Source organism: Tamandua tetradactyla, chromosome 25 (assembly GCF_023851605.1).
Source record: "Tamandua tetradactyla isolate mTamTet1 chromosome 25, mTamTet1.pri, whole genome shotgun sequence".
In the NCBI taxonomy this organism is placed as follows: Eukaryota; Metazoa; Chordata; class Mammalia; order Pilosa; family Myrmecophagidae; genus Tamandua; species Tamandua tetradactyla.
This window is the reverse complement of record NC_135351.1, coordinates 23,817,717-23,838,365: the sequence shown is the minus strand read 5'-3', so window position 1 is coordinate 23,838,365 and position 20,649 is coordinate 23,817,717. Positions and strand designations below refer to the sequence as shown.

Genomic DNA, 20,649 nt, shown 5'->3' with positions numbered 1-20,649 from the left:
AACAAATAATCCACTTAAACAAATTGTCCTCTTACTCTAAAAGAAGATACCTTCTGGGGGCAGATTAACATAAGCATTTAATTTTACACTTTAATTACATCTTTTGCAAGCTGATGTGTTTTTTTAATGCAGTGAGAGGAGATTTGTGTGGTGTCAATTTATTTTTCATGGTCGAAATCAAGCGTACTTCCAAAGACTCAAAAGTCAAAGCAGTTCTAGTAACCTACTATCAGCACTGAACCTTAAAAGAACTCCTCAGATCACTGGCTGTCTTACTGTGATAGGCTCTGCTGAATTCTAAATGGGTTCAATAGCTCCAAGGCCTTAATTTTTATGGCAATAAAGCTGTGAATGCTTCTGTTTCAATATGTAAAGAATCCACAGCAGCAAAGTGGAACATAACCATTTCTCATGCCCAAACCTATATTGCAAAGTTACCATACTAGAGCAGGAAAGCAGAGATAACAGACCTTAAAATAGATGGCACTGAAGTTGCTAGAAAATGAGAACAGCAAAATATGAGACATAAGGAACATCTAAGCCACATTTAACTTTTAAAGATTAAAGCTCAACGTCTGCTTTAAACCATGAATGAAAATGTCAAGTCGTCTCCCATTATTCAACTTCAGTCACCATAAAGTATGACAGAAGGTAGATGGCAAATAGGGAAACCTAAGAGTTGCCCCATCTATGTATCTTCTAAATGAATGTTGTTCCTTCCCATCTCTTAAAATCAATCTAGTTAAGAGCCTACTGTTAAATTCAGATTTCACTGAAATGATTTATTACTACTTGGCATGAAGGAGCCCTACTGTCAAATACCATATCTTAAAAAATAAAAATGCTCCTAAATTTAGATATGAGGTGGAAATTATATTCTTAGTTCCAATTTTAAAACGAGTCAAACATTATTTTTAAAATTTAATTTTAAGAAATGACAATTAATGGCTATGATATGTTAAAGACTGAAACTTAGGTACATCAAAATACTTTCAAACATTCCTGAAATAAATAAAAGCATACATAAACAAACAGAAAGGCATTCTGTGTTCATGGATTAGAAGACAATAAAATTAAAATGTCAATACCACCCAAAGTGATTTACAAATGCAATATAATCTCAATCAAAATTCCAGCCTTCAGGCCACAGTGGCTCAGCAGGCAGGAATGCTTGCCTGTGATGCCAGAGGACCCTGGTTCGATTCCCGGTGCCTGCCCATGTAAAAAAAAAATAATAAAAATTCCAGCCTTCTTGGCCAAAATGGAAAATCCAAAAATAAAATTCATATGGAAGGGAGCCCAAACAGCCAAAACCATCTTGAAAAAGATCATCAAATTTGGAGGACTCACACTTTCTGATTTCAAACTTTCAAAAGCTGCAATAACCAAAATAGTGTGGGGCTGGTATAGGGACAGACATATAGACCAATGGAAGAGAACTGAGAGAGTAGAAATAAGCCACACAATTTGCAGCTAAATGATTTTTAACTAGGGTGTCAAGTCCATTCAATGGGGAAAGAATAGACTCTTAAACAGTGCTAGGAAATCTGGATATCCACATGCAAAAGAATGAAAATGGTTCCTAACTTACACCATATACAAAAATTAACTAAAAATGTATGCTAATTGTAAAACTATTTTTATCACCATATTTTCCTGAAGTCAGGAAAATATTTACTAACACAGGTCATTACTATAGCAATGCCGATATTTGTAAGAACTTTTTACTTGATATTTTGAGTACATACAGTTTTGACAGCTGATCGAATGGTATCTAAGTTAGTGCTTAATACTTAGAATTTAAGAAGTCTGCTATCTGAATTTGTAGATTTTCTCCCTTGCTGTCTCAATTTTAAATTGGTTTATGAAACTTAATGTGCAAATAGGTTTTTACAATGATTGTATGGATACTTTATTTAAATATGCCTATGATTAAGTTAACTAAGATATCCATTTTCAGTGGTTCTAAGTGTATTGTTTGTTTTCTTAAAGAAAACAGAAAAAAATTAACTAAAAAATTGATCAACAACCAAAATATAAAAGGTAAAGTTATGAAACTCTTAGAAGAAAACATAGGGAAATATCTTCAGGACCTTGTAATAGGTAATAAATTGTTAGACTTTACACCAAAAGTATGAATCACCAAAGAAAAAAAATAGACAAATGGGACTTATCAAAATTAAAAACTTTTACGCAAAGGGTATTATCAAGAAAGTGAAAAACAACCTACAGACTAGGAAAAAATATTTGGAAAGCATATAACTCATAAGGGTTTATTATCCAGAAAATAAAAACAACTCCTACAATTCAACAACAGAAAGACAAACAACTCAATTAAAAATTGGATATAGGATGAAGTAGACATTTCTCCAAAGAAGATAAACAAATGGTCAACCAGCACATGAAAAGATGCTCAACATTATTAACGACTGGGGAAATGGAAATCAAATCCATCTCATACCCACTGAATGGCTAGCATTTAAAGAAAAAAAAAAAAGAATAAGAAAATAAGTGTTGGAGAAGATGCAGAAAAATAGGAACTCTCGTACATTGTTGGTAGAAATGTATAACTGTTCAGCCACTGTGAAAAACAGTTTGGTGGAGTCTCAAAAAGTTAAATATAGAATTACCATATCTCCCAGCAATCCTACATCTATGTATGTACCCTACAGAACTAAAAGCAGAGGCCCAAATAGGTATTGGTGTACCACTGTTAATAATGACATTATCACAACAGCTAAAAGACAGAAGCAACCCAACTGTCCATCAACAGATGAACAGAAACAGAATATGTATATATACCTACAATGGAATATTAGCCTCAAAAAAAAAATGAAGTTCTCAAACATTCAAGACATCATATTCAGTGAAATAAGCCGACACAAAAGGGCAGATACTGTATGATTTCATTTATATGAAATTACTAGACTATGCAAATTCATAAACACAGTAACTTAGAGACCACCACAGGTTGGGGCAGTTGGGGGACAGGGGTGGTGTTAATTCTTGAAAGGTTCATAGTTTCTGTTTGGAATGATGGAAAAGTTTTGGTAATGGGCATTGTTGGTTATGGTTGCAAAAACATTGTGAAGGTAATTCAAAAATATAACTGTACAGTTGAAAGTAATTTGGATGGAAAATTTTGTGCTGTATACATGTTACCATCATGTTTAAAAAAAAAAAAACTAATTTGGGTACAGCTGCAATACTTACCTGAACCTAAATACTTAACTAGGATTTAGGACATAGGTCATATTTAAGAAAATATATATTAGTATCTTGACCTAACCATTGATAGTAAAAACAAAAGTATGCTTCACATTAAAACCCCACAAATTATCCTTCAAAACACACCCAACTGGTTTACACTGTAGAATGTCTTCACTAGGATTTTTATTTTGGAGGGTGGGGGGGGTGGGAGACTGGGGAGTGGACTGGGGTGGGTGGGGCACAGGACAGGAATTAAACTCAGGTTTCCTGCATGGCAGGCAAGCATTCTACCACTGAACCACCGATGCACCCCTCTTCATTAAGCTTTTTCACTGGTTAGATTAGCTTTTTATTAGCTGCTTAGCGTTAAAAAATATATTTTTTAACGCTAAGCAACTAATAAAGAGCTAATATATATTTTATTAACTAAATAAAATATATTTTTTAACTCACTCATTTCCTAATTTAAGCACCTTTGCAGCAAGGCAAGACTAAAATATTGGATCCAGATTTTAAAAAAATAATAAATGAAACATATCTTTATTAAATCCTTACAAAAAATGTTTTTATGTTGGCACAAAATAAAATGGCTAGTAAAACTAAAAGGAAGGAAAACGGGGAAAAGAGATCAAGGGGGAAACGAGAAATGTGAAGAAACAAAATATGTGAGAGAGGATATGAAAGAGAACTAGAAAGAGGTGAGCAGTGACCCTAAACAATAGTTATAAGGAAAGGAAATAATAAATGGGTCTCATTTCCCTTCTTTCAATGTAAGCAGCTTGACAGGATGGAAAGAACATGGGATTTGGAATCAGAGGATTTGGTTGCAAATTACAGTTACACTGCTGCCTGGCTGCATAATCAGTAATGCCTGGCTTCCTGTGGAGTATAAATGAATTAATGCATGTGAAAAGGGTAAGCTACAAACAGCTATATGGAAGTTAATTACAGTTGCTATTGTAATTAATGCTATTGTAATCTTACCAAAAGACCTACCGTGCTAATGGCAACATTTGTCTCTCCCAAAAGCAAGAAAGCAAGGAGATTTTCAAAACTTCCAAAAACCTGAAGTTAAAATCAGCTCCCATTTATTTTAAAAGGTCTGGTGGGGTGGGGGGTGGGGAGTGAGTATGAAACAGGTCACAAATAATTGCAGAGATAATGATAATCAAATTTGTGAATGAGTTTTTAAAAATATGTAAATTAAAATGGATTCAAGGTCATCCCTATTAAATCACTCCTATTCTGATATACTTTCTTGAATATGAGGGAAGGGAAAGAAGGCACAGTTAGTGTGCAAAGAACTGCATATGAGAGTGGGTATGTCTAAGCAAGTGCGCCTAACACAGCTAGGCTGAGAACCATGGCTATTCCTCCACTCAGGACAGCTGGGCCAGTTATAAGGCAGTCTCACAATGGCAAAGAATTCAAGGGAGGATTCAGATGGCACCATCCCCAACCCCCGGCTCTCCCAGGTCAGAGAAACCACACTGCCATATGCTCTCCCTGGCCAGGGGTCCCTCTCCCAACAAATACCCTTAGACAACAACTGCCAGGTGATATTTGTCACCTTATAGTAAATGTCCTAAATTACTTTTCTTGCCCAGCAATCCCAGTCACTGAAACCAAGACCGTCTGCCTCAAAATCCTGAAAAGAAATGCCCCCTAGGTAGAAACCAAAGTTGCTTCAAAGGAGCATAAAGCTCTTGAGCCATACTGGGAAGTATGCTGCCTAATGTCACCCGGAATCTCAGTATAATCGAATGGAGTAAAGGCAAGAGAGCCAAATGACTGTACTTTATGCAAGATCCTCTTTGGGGAGAACATACAGATACAAGAAAGAAAAATGTACGGTATTCCCACCACAAACATCTCTGTCCATTAAGTAGAAAAGCATGATGAAAGAAAAAGTAAAATCTGGCATGTGGAGATGGGGATGAGAGAAGAAGGCTAGTCACATTAAATAAATTTGACTAGAGGTTATTTGTTAAAATTGTCAACATCTCATAATAACAGACTCTGAAACTCAATTTTATAGCACAGACTCATACACTGCTATAATATCAGAGCTGAAGTCGTACAATTTACAACACAAAAAACCAAGACCCAGTGAGGTCATGTGGATTGCTGAAGATGCCACTGTTCATAGCAGAATCAAGTATTTCAGCACAGACCTTCAAATTCTTAACCAGGACTCTTACCTAGCACAGCAGCAGACTTTACATTGTAACCGAAAGAAATGATGCACTTCAACTTTCAGAGTTACACCGAAGATCTAATGTGCTGAAGCCTCTTTTATAAAGACATTTCAATTATTATTCCTTTATTATTCAAAAAATGTATACGTTGTTATAAAACAATGGTCTTGAGATTAACATCTACTTAAAATCCATCCACACACGCACACACACGCAAAAAAAATCCATCCACAGTTGATACCCTAACTGAAAATTCTGTAAATAAAGCATTTCCCTCCTCACACTAAGTAAACGAAATTGATATTTATTCTCTTAGCTTCCAAAGTAATTGCTACATATCTGCTATATACTTTTTAGTGTGTCACAGGATGAACTTTTAAATGATAAGTCAATCTGCATACATTAGATACAAAATGTTAAAATCAATTCCACATTTTTGCCCTATGTCAAACACTAAGAATTACATTTCCTAAGGAAAGACCCACAGCACCACCCTAAAATATAACTATCTCCAGTGGTCCAAGTAAATTATTTTAATTGTCAAACAAAATTTTTAAGAAAATCTGATTTAAATTTCTTGCCTACCCTCATCTGAGTTGTCAAGTTACTTTATCCTGCCTTTTTTTACCCCACTTGGTTTTGCTAAAATAAATGACATAAAGGATAATAAAATCTTTAGTTTCTTTTTTTTCCAAAGATGACCATGATTTTTACATATTTTATTTTCCTATCAAGGTTTTATATACTACATCTCTAATATGATGTGGATTCCATTTTATATTTCTATCTTTACAGAACACAGAAATAAAATATTAGAGAATTGTCAATATAATAAAATTTACTATGGTATAAGAACAGTCAAACCAAAACTGAAAATACCACAATTAATCTACTCACCCCATCTGACAAATATAAGGAAGATGCTAGTATCATTTTCTTGAACTGAAGAATGCCATTTATTCTCATTACATTTTAATAATAAAAAATAGTTGATTTTCTAAATGAAGAATATAATCTCTCCGGATACAAAATAAAGCAGATATAAGATAAATGCAGACAATAAAAACAGTGTGCTAAGTATCAACTCTCTTAAAAGTTAGTTATAATAAAGGAAGAGCATTTTACAAATTCTTTTTTATGTTTTTAAATATGGGCATGTTTTCTGACAGCTTCAAAACACTATTTAATTGCTCTACTTGATCTTTTTTACCTTATCCACCTCCACTAGAGTAAACTACATAAAATTTTAGGTATAAAATAAATTATTTCTTGTTCTGATGCTTTACATTATTTATTAAATAGGGAAAAAATATGATACAGAAATTAGAACCCGGGGATTCAGGAACTATTATAGAACAGCAAACACCTGAATGAAAACGAAAAATATTCAGACTTCAAAAGAAGTATGCTCCCCTGTCTATCCATACAAAAAAAAGTATGCTCAAACATAAACTCTTTCTCACAAAAGTCTACACCACAATAATGTATTTGTAGAAAATTTGATAGTCTCATCTTCATACAATCTGCCAAGACACCACCAAGATTCACAAGACTTAATAGGTGAGCCCAACTTAACAGCAGGTTAAGCCTTTGTTAATATTTGAACAAGGAATGTTTGGAGCTACTTTACCAGACAGGTCGACAGGACTAATAACAGGGTCATGGGAAGCTGAGAGTTTCAAACCTAAAGTAATTTCCTTTCCTTGTTTTCAAGAATCAAACCAGTGAAGCTTTATAACAATATGCTATGTGAAAACAACAATAAAATCATCACCTTGAACTGCTGTACACTGTGTACCCTCCCTCCAACCCTGGAATGAAGAAATCAGAGGTGAATGAAATACCCAAGTCTTCATATAAGTAAATTCCAATGATGAGAAAGGAGTTTCAACTATAAGAATATCTATCTTTGAAAAGATGAACAGTAAGTAATGAACAAACTAAAGCAGTATACCTAAATTAAGATACACCAAAAGCATATAAAACAATTCTGAAGTCATCATAAAGCAGCAGGATCCACCTGGAGACAAGTTTAGGCATTCACGCCAATTTTAAAAGCCTCAATGGATGAAAAATATTAAAAACTTAAAGTCTAAAACCATTTACATTAAAAAAAAAATAGTGCACATACCATTCACAATGTTTTTAAAAAATTGCATACTTTGTAATAGATAAATAATCATGCTACTTCTCAGGATGTGTGGGGCTGGGAAGAGAACTGATAAATTGACTACCAAAGTTGCAAAGTCATAAAAATGCAGGCAAGACATGACTGGTTGTTCCTCCTAATAGACAGTCCTTTTCAGCTATTATTCCAAACCAAAGTTTAGAATAAATACCTAAAAATCAACTAAAAGTCCTATGGAAAAACAACTAAAATGCTCTTGGTAAAATTTTGCTCTTGGTACCAAAAAGAAATTAGTCTACTCTTACTTTTTAAAATATTATGATTGCAAAAATGCTACCTAGGAGAGATGTAATAAATAAAGTTCACTCTAGAGATACGTACATAGAAGTACAGAGGACAAATAAATAAAGCTAAAATCCTATTGTTAATATGGAGGAACTGAAAGAGGGGAGGGAAAGAAAAGAAGGTGGGAAAGGAGATAAATTGACTGCATTTAAGGAAGTGCCAAAAAAGCAGTGGTTACTAAACCATAACCACATATTAACACGAACACAAACTTAAAAAAAAAAAAAGTCTTGTTGAAAAAACTAATGACAATAAATCCCTGACTCCTGCAAGTTACTAGAAGATAAACATGCTCATCTATTTAACTGGACCAGCGAGATTAGAAAGTAATTCTTAATATGAAACACCAATGCACAACTTTCCCCACTATATTCAGACTACAGAACTGTACCAGAGATTACACATAATGGAAAGATACATAAAAGCGTGCTTTCAAAGCATATATTGACAAACCAAAATTATTTTATAGAAAAGCAAATATTAAAAATGCATTGTGCGTTCCGGAGAAGATGGCGGCTTACTAAGACGCGCGGATCTTAGTTTCTCCTCCAGGACAGCTACTAGGGGAGTAGAAATGATACAGAACAGCTCCCAAAGCCACGACAGAGATAAAAAAGACAGCGTACCCCATCCTGGAACCACTGGCTGGCTGAGAGAACCCGCTCTGGTGAGATCGCCGAGGGGCGCAGGCTTCACCAGGTGGGGCGGCAAGCGGCCGGAGTCACTCCCTTCCCCCTCTCCGGGCCGGCTGGGAGAATTGGACAGGCAGTCCCCTCAAACCGCGGCGGCTGGCGCCCACACCACGCGCAGCCCCCCGGACCAACTGAGAGAATTGGATCGGAAATCCCCAGGCCGAGGAGAACGGTGATGGGGGGGGGGGGCCCTTCCAAACCCGTGACTCCCCGGGAACGTGCACTCTCCCGGGCGGGCCGCTGTGGCTGGCGCCCTCCCGCCACGCTTGGCGCCCCGGGCCAACTAGGAAATTCGGACGGGCGCTTTCCCGGGCTGCAGTGGCCAGCGACCCTCCCCGCGTTCGGACCCCAGGCCGGCTGGCACTCTTCCAAGCCGCTTCGGCTAGCGAACCTCCCGGACGGTGAAAGTTTTCCAAAGTTAAAGGAACCACAGCACATTTTACTGGTGGGACCCACAGACAAACGTGTGCCACGAGCGCCACCTACTGGGAAGGATAAGAAAAACAGAACCCAGAGATTTCACAGAAAAATCTTACAACCTTGTTGGGTCCGACACCCAGGGAAATCTGACTAAATGCCCAGACGCCAGCAGCAGAAGATAACTGTCCACGCTCAGAAGATTGAGAATATGGCCCAGTCAAAGGAACAAACCAATAGTAAAAAATGAGATACAAGAGCTGAGACAACTAATGCTGAATATACGAACAGAAATGGAAAACCTCTTCAAAAATGAAATCGATAAATTGAGGGAGGACATGAAGAAGACATAGGCTGAACATAAAGAAGAAATAGAAAAACTGAAAAAACAAATCACAGAACTTATGGAAGTGAAGGATAAAGTAGAAAAAAAGGAAAAAACAATGGATACCTACAATGATAGATTGAAAGAGACAGAAGATAGAATTAGTGATTTGGAGGATGGAACATCTGAATTCCAAAAACAAACAGAAACTATCGGGAAAAGAATGGAAAAATTTGAACAGGGTATCAGGGAACTCAAGGACAATATGAACCGCACAAATATACGTGTTGTGGGTGTCCCAGAAGGAGAAGAGAAGGGAAAAGGAGGAGAAAAACTAATGGAAGAAATTATCACTGAAAATTTCCCAACTCTTATGAAAGACCTAAAATTACAGATCCAAGAAGTGCAGCACACCCCAAAGAGAATAGACCCAAATAGGCGTTCTCCAAGACACTTACTAGTTAGAATGTCAGAGGTCAAAGAGAAAGAGAGGATCTTTAAAGCAGCAAGAGAAAAACAATCCATCACATACAAGGGAAACCCAATAAGACTAACTGTAGATTTCTCAGCAGAAACCATAGAAGCTAGAAGACAGTGGGATGATATATTTAAATTACTAAAAGAGAAAAACTGCCAACCAAGACTCCTATATCCAGCAAAATTATCCTTCAAAAATGAGGGAGAAATTAAAACATTCTCAGACAAAAAGTCACTGAGAGAATTTGTGACCAAGAGACCAGCTCTGCAAGAAATACTAAAGGGAGCACTAGAGTCAGATACAAAAAGACAGAAGAGAGAGGTATGGAGAAGAGTGTAGAAAGAAGGAAAATCAGATATGATATATATAATACAAAAGGCAAAATGTTAGAGGAAAATATTATCCAAACAGTAATAACACAAAATGTCAATGGACTGAATTCCCCAATCAAAAGACATAGATTGGCAGAATGCATTGAAAAACAGGATCCTTCTATATGCTGTCTACAGGAAACACATCTTAGACCCAAAGATAAACATAGGTTGAAGGTGAAAGGTTGGGAAAAGATATTTCATGCAAATAACAACCAGAAAAGAGCAGGAGTGGCTACACTAATATCCAACAAATTAGACTTCAAATGTAAAGCAGTTAAAAGAGACAAAGAAGGACACTATATACTAATAAAAGGAACAATTAAACAAGAAGACATAACAATCATAAATATTTACGCACCGAACCAGAATGCCCCAAAATATGTGAGGAATACACTGCAAACACTGAAAAGGGAAATAGACACATCTACCATAATAGTTGGAGACTTCAATTCCCCACTCTCATCAATGGACAGAACATCTAGACAGAGGATCAATAAAGAAATAGAGAATCTGAATATTACTATAAATGAGCTAGACTTAACAGACATTTATAGGACATTACATACCACAACAGCAGGATACACCTTTTTCTCAAGTGCTCATGGATCATTCTCAAAGATAGACCATATGCTGGGTCACAAAGCAAGTCTTAACAAATTTAAAAAGATTGAAATCATACACAACACTTTCTCGGATCATAAAGGAATGAAGTTGGAAATCAATAATAGGCGGAGTGTCAGAAAATTCACAAATACGTGGAGGCTCAACAACACACTCCTAAACAACGAGTGGGTCAAAGAAGAAATTGCTAGAGAAATTAGTAAATACCTCGAGGCGAATGAAAATGAAAACACAACATATCAAAACTTATGGGACGCAGCAAAGGCAGTACTAAGAGGGAAATTTATTGCCCTAAATGCCTATATCAGAAAAGAAGAAAAGGCAAAAATGCAGGAATTAACTGTCCACTTGGAAGAACTGGAGAAAGAACAGCAAACTAATTCCAAAGCAAGCAAAAGGAAAGAAATAACAAAGATTAGAGCAGAAATAAATGAAATTGAAAACATGAAAACAATAGAGAAAATCAATAAGACCAGAAGTTGGTTCTATGAGAAAATCAATAAGATTGATGGGCCCTTAGCAGATTGACAAAAAGAAGAAGAGAGAGGATGCAAATAAATAAGATCAGAAATGGAAGAGGAGACATAACTACTGACCTCACAGAAATAAAGGAGGTAATAACAGGATACTATGAACTACTCTATGCTAATAAATACAACAATTTAGAGGAAATGGACGGGTTCCGGGAAAGACATGAACAATCAACTTTGACTCAAAAAGACATAGATGACCTCAACAAACCAATCACAAATAAAGAAATTGAATCAGTCATTCAAAAGCTTCCTAAAAAGAAAAGTCCAGGACCAGACGGCTTCACATCTGAATTCTATCAAACATTCCAGAAAGAATTAGTACCAACTCTCCTCAAACTCTTCAAAAAATAGAAGCAGAGGGAAAACTACCTAATTCATTCTATGAAGCCAACATCACCCTCATACCAAAACCAGGCAAAGATATTACAAAAAAAGAAAACTACAGGCCAATCTCTCTAATGAATATAGATGCAAAAATCCTCAATAAAATTCTAGCAAATCGCATCCAACAACACATTAAAAGAATTATACATCATGACCAAGTAGGATTCATCCCAGGTATGCAAGGATGGTTCAACATAAGAAAATCAATTAATGTAATACACCATATCAACAAATCAAAGCAGAAAAATCACATGATCATCTCAACTGATGCAGAGAAGGCATTTGACAAGATTCAACATCCTTTCCTGTTGAAAACACTTCAAAGGATAGGAATACAAGGGAACTTCCTTAAAATGATAGAGGGAATATATGAAAAACCCACAGCTAATATCATCCTCAATGGGGAAAAATTGAAAACTTTCCCTCTAAGATCAGGAACAAGAAAAGGATGTCCACTATCACCACTATTATTCAACATTGTGCTGGAGGTTCTAGCCAGAGCAATTAGACAAGAAAAAGAAATACAAGGCATCAAAATTGGAAAGGAAGAAGTAAAACTATCACTGTTTGCAGACGATATGATACTATACGACGAAAACCCGGAAAAATCCACAACAAAACTACTAGAGCTAATAAATGAATACAGCAAAGTAGCAGGTTACAAGATCAACATTCAAAAATCTGCAGCATTTCTATACACTAGCAATGAACAAGCTGAGGGGGAAATCAAGAAACGAATCCCATTTACAATCGCAACTAAAAGAATAAAATACCTAGGAATAAATTTAACTAAAGAGACAAAAAAACCTATATAAAGAAAACTACAAAAAACTGCTAAAAGAAATCACAGAAGACCTAAATAGATGGAAGGGCATACCGTGTTCATGGATTGGAAGACTAAATATAGTTAAGATGTCAATCCTACCTAAATTGATTTACAGATTCAATGCAATACCAATCAAAATCCCAACAACTTATTTTTCAGAAACAGAAAAACCAATAAGCAAATTTATCTGGAAGGGCAGGGTGCCCCGAATTGCTAAAAACATCTTGAGGAAAAAAAACGAAGCTGGAGGTCTCGCGCTGCCTGACTTTAAGGCATATTATGAAGCCACAGTGGTCAAAACAGCATGGTATTGGCATAAAGATAGATATCGACCAATGGAATCGAATAGAGTGCTCAGATATAGACCCTCTCATCTATGGACATTTGATCTTTGATAAGGCAGTCAAGCCAACTCACCTGGGACAGAACAGTCTCTTCAATAAATGGTGCCTAGAGAACTGGATATCCATATGCAAAAGAATGAAAGAAGACCCATATCTCACACCCTACACAAAAGTTAACTCAAAATGGATCAAAGATCTAAACATTAGGTCTAAGACCATAAAACAGTTAGAGGAAAATGTAGGGAGATATCTTATGAATCTTACAATTGGAGGCAGTTTTATGGACCTTAAACCTAAAGCAAGAGCACTGAAGAAGGAAATAAATAAATGGGAACTCCTCAAAATTAAACACTTTTGTGCATCAAAGAATTTCATCAAGAAAGTAGAAAGACAGCCTACACAATGGGAATCAATATTTGGAAATGACATATCAGATAAAGGTCTAGTATCCAGAATTTATAATGAGATTATTCAACTCAACAACAAAAAGACAGCCAACCCAATTACAAAATGGGAAAAAGACTTGAACAGACACCTCTCAGAGGAGGAAATACAAATGGTCAAAAGGCACATGACGAGATGCTCAATGTCCCTGGCCATTAGAGAAATGCAAATCAAAACCACAATGAGATATCATCTCACACCCACCAGAATGGCCATTATCAACAAAACAGAAAATGACAAGTGCTGGAGAGGATACGGAGAAAGAGGCACACTTATCCACCGTTGGTGGGAATGTCAAAGGGTGCAACCACTGTGGAAGGCAGTTTGGCGGTTCCTCAAAAAGCTGAATATAGAATTGCCATACGACCCAGCAATACCATTGCTGGGAATCTACTCAAAGGAATTAAGGGCAAAAACTCAAACGGACATTTGCACACCAATGTTTATAGCAGCGTTATTTACAATTGCAAAGAGATGGAAACAACCAAAATGTCCATCAACAGACGAGTGGCTAAACAAACTGTGGTATATACATACGATGGAATATTATGCAGCTTTAAGGCAGGATAAATTTATGAAGCATGTAATAACACGGATGGACCTAGAGAACATTATGCTGAGTGAGTCTAGCCAAAAACTAAAAGACAAATACTGTATGGTCCCAATGATGTGAATCGACACTCGAGAATAAACTTGGAATATGTCATTGGTAACAGAGTTCAGCAGGAGTTAGAAACAGGGTAAGATAATGGGTAATTGGAGCTGATGGGATACAGACTGTGCAATAGGACTAGATACAAAAACTCAAAAATGGACAGCACAATAATACCTAATTGTAAAGTAATCATGTTAAAACACTGAATGAAGCTGCATCCGATCTATAGGGTTTTGTTTTGTTTTGTTTTGTTCTTACTATTATTACTTTTATTTTTTTTCTCTATATTAACATTCTATATCTTTGTCGGTTATATTGCTAGTTCTTCTAAACCGATGCAAATGTACTAAGAAACGATGATCATGCATCTATCTGATGATGTTAAGAATTACTGATTGCATATGTAGAATGGTATGATTTATAAAAAAAAATGGACAGCACAATACTATCTAATTGTAATGTAATTATGTTAAAACACTGAATGAAGCTGCATCTGAGCTATAGTTTTTTTCTTATATATTTTTGTATTTTTTATTTTTATTTTTATTTTTTCTCTATATTATCATTTTATTTCTTTTTCTGTTGTCTTGCTATTTCTTTTTCTAAATCGATGCATATGTACTAAGAAATGATGATCATATATCTATGTGATGATATTAAGAATTACTGATTGCATATGTAGAATGGAATGATTTCTAAATGTTGTGTTAGTTAATTTTGTTTAATTAATAAAAAAAAATGCATTGTGCCTTTGAGATCCAACACTGTCCCAGGTACACGGTGCTACATAACCAAACTCAGTCACTTACTAATTTTGGAAAGCATTCTCAAATAAATCTGCACTGGACTTAATGGGGGCAGTTATTCACTCATTAACACTGATAAAATTGCATTTCATATAGTCCTGCCTTCCACTCTCAATTTATAAAGTGTATGTTCTAAATAAATACCAAACGTTCCAAGTAAAGATTAAGAGCAATGTGTTTAGTAAGAAAACTGCTTGATGAAATACACTGAAAATTTAAGTCAGTCCAACCCAAATCACGTCAATTACTGAGAAGTTAGAGGAAACAGAAAATCAATTAAATTTGCAGCTTACACCTTATTGGGAAAGACCTGAATTACCAACACTTGAATAATTTGGAATTAGACTGAATTAAATATCAGCAAACATTAAAAATAATAATAACAGAGGCCTCTATTTAAGAGAGGTTGACTGGGAAAGAAACGTAACTTAATGGTAAAGACATTTTTCTAATTTCAATAGATAAAATTTACTTGCAATTATTTGTAATAAATTGCCCTGTTAGAATATCTTTTAAAAAGACAAGGTGGTTTTCTCATTAAAGATGTTTTTTTTTTTGTTTAGAGTACTTCATGGGCACTTGTTTCAAAGTCCCTTCAGACATTTTATACCTCTCCAAAAATGTTTTTAATAACCATATAAGCCAAGACAATATACATATAGACATGAATTTATCTACATACATTCTTTTTTTTTGGCATGGGCAGCCTCCAGGAATTGAACCCGGGTCTCCAGCAAGGCAGGCAAGAATTCTGCCTCTGAGTCACCATTGCACTGCCCTACATAAATACCTTTTCTTTATTAAAAAAAATAATAATAAGTGTATCCTTTAAATACTGTATTTCTTCCCTTAGACTCACTTCCATATCTCGTTAAACTATCAAGATGACAGAAGAAAATCCTAAACTCAGTATAATCTGATTTCTTCTAAGACAAATGCTATAAACAGATAGAACTTTCAGGCCACTCTTGAAATAGTAGAGATTCATTCAGGAAAAATTCAAATTTCCCACTCTGTTACAACCAAGACAAATACAAATGAAACAAGGTGCACAGCTTTTATGTTGATTAAATATTTTCAGAATCGATTTGCTTAATACATTTTTTAAACATTACTTGGCATAACATAAGCAGTAATAAGAAAATGCAAACAGACTGTGGCACAGGCTCTATACCCAAATTCTCTTCAAGGAAGTAATATGAAGAGAGCCCAGTAGGGAATAAATGTGGAAATAAGACAGCTATGACAAAATCCTCTTGCGAAGCTGTATTCAATCTAGCCCTTCAAAAAAGATCCTTTTTTCACCACAGAGTATTTATCAATTGAGGTTCCAGCAAAGCAGATGGTGCCCTGCACACCCGAAGAGATTTCAATAAGAGGATTATTCATGAAGGCGTGGTCAGGGTTAAGGAAACCAACAAGAGTCAGTGCAATATCCGAAGGCTAGCAATACTGGGCAGCTATCTCCAACCCTCTGCCTGAAAAGCCAAAAGGCAGAGCATCACCGGAACCTGGAGAAAGAGAGGAACGCTGTGGCCCTCAGGTCAGAGAAGCAGCCAGACAAGGGGACAGGGAGGAGTGAGAGAAGAGAAGAAACACTCTAAACCACTCTCATCTCATGCTCCAATCTCCAGCTGGTACCTCCCAAGGGCCCAATCCAACTGGAAGCCGGATGACAAAGATCTTACTGATGCAATCCATACAGGTCAGACTCTACGGACGAAGACAAAGGAGGAGAAAGGTGAAGATGGGTGGAGAGTGCATCAGTAAGGGCAAACAAAAGTTATTTAGCTCTCTGCAGGACCCTAAGATGAACATGAAGCTAACTGCAAATAACACGTATATATATATATAGTCAGAACGAAAGAGTCACTAATGGCAAAAGTCACTTAGATTATTCCAGCAGTCCAGGTAGTAAGAGGGAGTAAGAGGTAAACATTAACATAAATTGACCCCTTGGTATGTTATAGGTACCCCCAAAATTTTATTCATTAAATCTTCTCCATTCTAAATGGAGAAAACTGAGCCTCAGAAAGACAACTTACTATAAAACAAGCAACTGACATTAAATGTTCCCAAGTCTACATTATTTCACTAATGTGTACTATCTAAATGAAGTGCTGGCAGTAGAGTTAGAAAGTAAGGGCCGAAGTTCACTGCCAGGCCCAGTTCTCCATCAAGCAAGACATTTCAAACAAGTCACTTAAACCTGACAGAGTTCAGTTTCTTCATCTGCACCTCTTCTACCTCTACAATTTTCTTATGGTATTACTAAGACTTAATTCATCAGCCTTCCCACCCTTAAACCAGACCTGTCAGTGAACACCCCCATCAAGTTCACCTAGTCTGCCTGTAGACTCTCATAATAAATCCAATGCAGTCCTTCCAATAAATCCACTCAAGTGCAAATGCCTCAGTGAGAAGCCATCCCTAATTACCTAGCCTGGGAGTTACAAGCTTACTATGATTTCCTATGGAATTTATGTCTCTGCTAGCCATCTGGCAGCCTCCTGAGCATACTATTTTTTTACTGTGATCGTAATATTATATGCCAACCTGGTTAAGTTGTAGTACCCACTTACTTAAACACCAATTTAGATGTTGCTGTGAAGGTATTTTGTAGATGTAGTTAACATCAACAATCAGTTCATTTTTAACTAAAGGGGATCACCCTCAATAATGTGGGTGGGCCCCAACCAATCAGCTGAAGGCCTTAAGAATAAAAATTGAGGTTTCCTTAGGACTGGAACATAAATTCCTGCTTGAGTTTCCAGCTGTTGGCCGACCCTTCCATATTCAACTGATCACTCCCACAATCACATGAGCTAATTCCTTAAAATAAATCATGTAAATACATACATGTACACCCTACATATGCTATTGGTTCTATTTCTCTGAAGAACCCTGATTGACACTATTACCATTAATAAAAAAATGAGAGTGGCCAATATGTTCCTGGTGCTAAAGACAAAAGATTAAAAAGGCAACAGGACCCTCAAGCATCCTGAAGTGCAAGAAGTTCAATAAACAACCTTCAAAGTAGTATCTCTCAATTAGGAGGGAATACAGAAGTCACAGGAGAGTGTAAATGGAAGCGTCGAAGTTGAGACTATGAACTTTGGAGCCGGACTCCTAGATTCAAATCCTAACTCTGCCACATTCTGGACAATATGCTCTTGTCTCTCAACTTCCTCATATGCAAACAAGGAAAGTATTTATACCCACTTCACAACACTATGATTAAGTTATGGTTTCATTCTCACGTTCTGTGATCAAACCCTAATATTAAAGAAAAGATTCAAAAATTAATGAAAAAAAGCCTGTGAAGGTAGTAAATACAAGCTAGCTAGAACAGTCAAGAGTTAAAAATGTCAGTTGGACTGAAGTAGTCTATTTGATTATCTTAAAAATACAAACTGCTCATCTATAAACAAAACTGTCAAAATTTTAAGTAAGGGCCATGGTGGCTCAGCAGGCAAGAATGCCTGCCTGTGATGCCAGAGGTCCTGGGTTCATTTCCCGGTACCTGCCCATGTAAAAAAAAAAAAAGACCTTATAATCATTACATTTAATATTATGATATCATATTATTAGTTTATCTGTCCTAATCTAATACAGGAGAAATCACCTATAAATAAATTAAACAAAAGAATTCAGGAGGGTTTATTCGTCAGCGACTTCTGTTTTAAATAACATTGGCTAATGAAATAATCAGAATCTAATTCTGCTTTCTAGTGTAACTGCAAAATGACACCTTAAAAAGGTTTTAAAATGGAATGCTACTTTAAAAAGACTTATAAAAAAGAAAAGTGCAACTAAATGATAAAAAATGTGCAGATATATTTTCTTATTATAAAATTGATTAACTTCTGTCTTCCTGATCTGAGATTCCAATTAAATCCATTTTTACACAATAACAAAAATAAGATTTTAAAAAACATACTATGGGGGTGGGCAACGGTGGCTCAGTGGCAGAATTCTTGCCTTCTGGGCTGGAAACCCGGGTTCCATTCCCGGTGCCTGCCCATGCAAAAAAAGAATAACAAAAAGAAAACAAACAAACACAAAAACATACTATGACCAAACAAATCACACACACACACATACATATAGTAGCCTGCCTTCTATATTATCATCAACATATGACACCAAGAACAAAGTTTTATGATTTTTTATCTAAGATAACAGCTTTAATAAAAACACTGAAAAAATTGAATGGCAAGAAATACAGAAAATAGATATACCTACTTATTTCACTTTCAACAATTACCTTTAATTGTTTCCTCTACAACTTCTACCACACGATCTATCTGTTGAACCTAAAAAAAGAAAACAAACTGTAAGACAAGCAATTTATAAGAAAAAGAAAATTAATTTGTGCTTATCCTTTAGCTTTAATCAAAGTTACACATTTTCCAAGCATATAAATTCAGGTTATCTTTATTTAATTCATTTTGAGATATTAAAAATATTCTATACTAATGTTTTATGTTACAATAATGATAATTGATCATTTGATGATAACTGATATCATGTCCCATTTAAATAAATTGCCTGAAGTTGTATTAGGATAGTCTGTCAATATAAACTCAACATCTTAAAATTTTAACTTGTTTCCTTAAAACACTCCACACAGGGCAGTGTGATGGTGGCTCAGTGGCAGAATTCTCGCCTGCCATGCCAGAGACCGGAGTTTGATTTCCAGCACCTGCCCGTGTAAAAAAAAAAAAAAGACACTCCACATAAAACTTCAAGAAAAATCACATAAAATAACAACCTACACAAAGGACATACTGGTATTAAGGAGATCCACCCCCAAATTCTACATTTTAGTATTTTAATATTCAAAACCCTTTTAATGAACTTCTACAGTATATTGGGAACTGTTCTCAGTTCTATGAACACAAAGTCAAATAACACAACTCCTGCCCTAGAAAAGAATGATTATGAGAGGTTCCCCATGGTGCCTAGGGAATACAGGGGGAAGGTAATAAAATCAAACGGAGATTCAGAATGCTTCCCAGGGAACCAAAAGCAATTCATGAGGGATAAACAGATTAAGATATGAAGAGTCCACTGACTAGAATAAAGTTCGAGTGGCCAGAGTTAAGAAGGAAAAATGCAAAAAGCAAAGAACATGGTCCAAAAAGTTAAAGGAAGAAATGAAGTCAAGTAAGAATAGGTCAAAAGTTGGTGTTCTTTAAAATTTCTCAAATCATCATTGTTTTATTAGAAAAGGAATACACATTCACTGAAAATATTCCAACTAAATAGAAATATAAAATGAAAATAGTCAAGGTAACCCATAATATCCTTACTCCTCCATTCCCATGCAGATGAAATCATTCATAATGGCTTAATGTGTACATACCAAGACATTTCATTGCTAAATATAGACATATAGCTCTGTACTGCCATTTTTACAAAAATTGGAGATAGATAATATATAGAGATAATATATTTAATAGATCTGCCACTTGATTTTTTCCCTATACATTGTCAGTACATATTAGCCTGCTCCAATCTTTTTAATAGTTATCTACTATCTCCTGTATGGATTCATTCATTCCCCTAATGATGATCTTGAGGTTATTTCTAACCTTCCACTATCACACAACAATCCTGCAATTTACTCAATTGTGACAAAAGAGCATTTTTAATGAATATACTAAAAATGCAACAGCAACGTTTCAAAACATATTCCTTTGGCTAAGGTATCTTACCAGAAACAAGGGAAGATTTGTGAGAGCATATTTGAACCAAATATTAAAAGGGGGAACATATCCCACCTTGCTTCTGATCAATTGGCTCAGCATGCTGATATAGCAGCAATAATTACTAAGAAATTATCAGAAACAAAGTAAGTCTC

General features: G+C 35.7%; 1 protein-coding gene across 7 annotated transcripts in view; it reads right to left on the bottom strand.

Annotated features, from left to right (window-relative positions):
• Positions 1-20,649, bottom strand: part of CDKAL1 (CDKAL1 threonylcarbamoyladenosine tRNA methylthiotransferase) — a 689,286-nt gene that overhangs the window by 476,880 nt on the left and 191,757 nt on the right. For all 7 annotated transcript variants that reach the window (XM_077143630.1, XM_077143634.1, XM_077143633.1 and 4 more), the window contains one exon: positions 19,051-19,099. In XM_077143630.1, the coding sequence (XP_076999745.1) occupies positions 19,051-19,099 (49 nt within the window). The remainder of the gene's footprint in view (positions 1-19,050; positions 19,100-20,649) is intronic.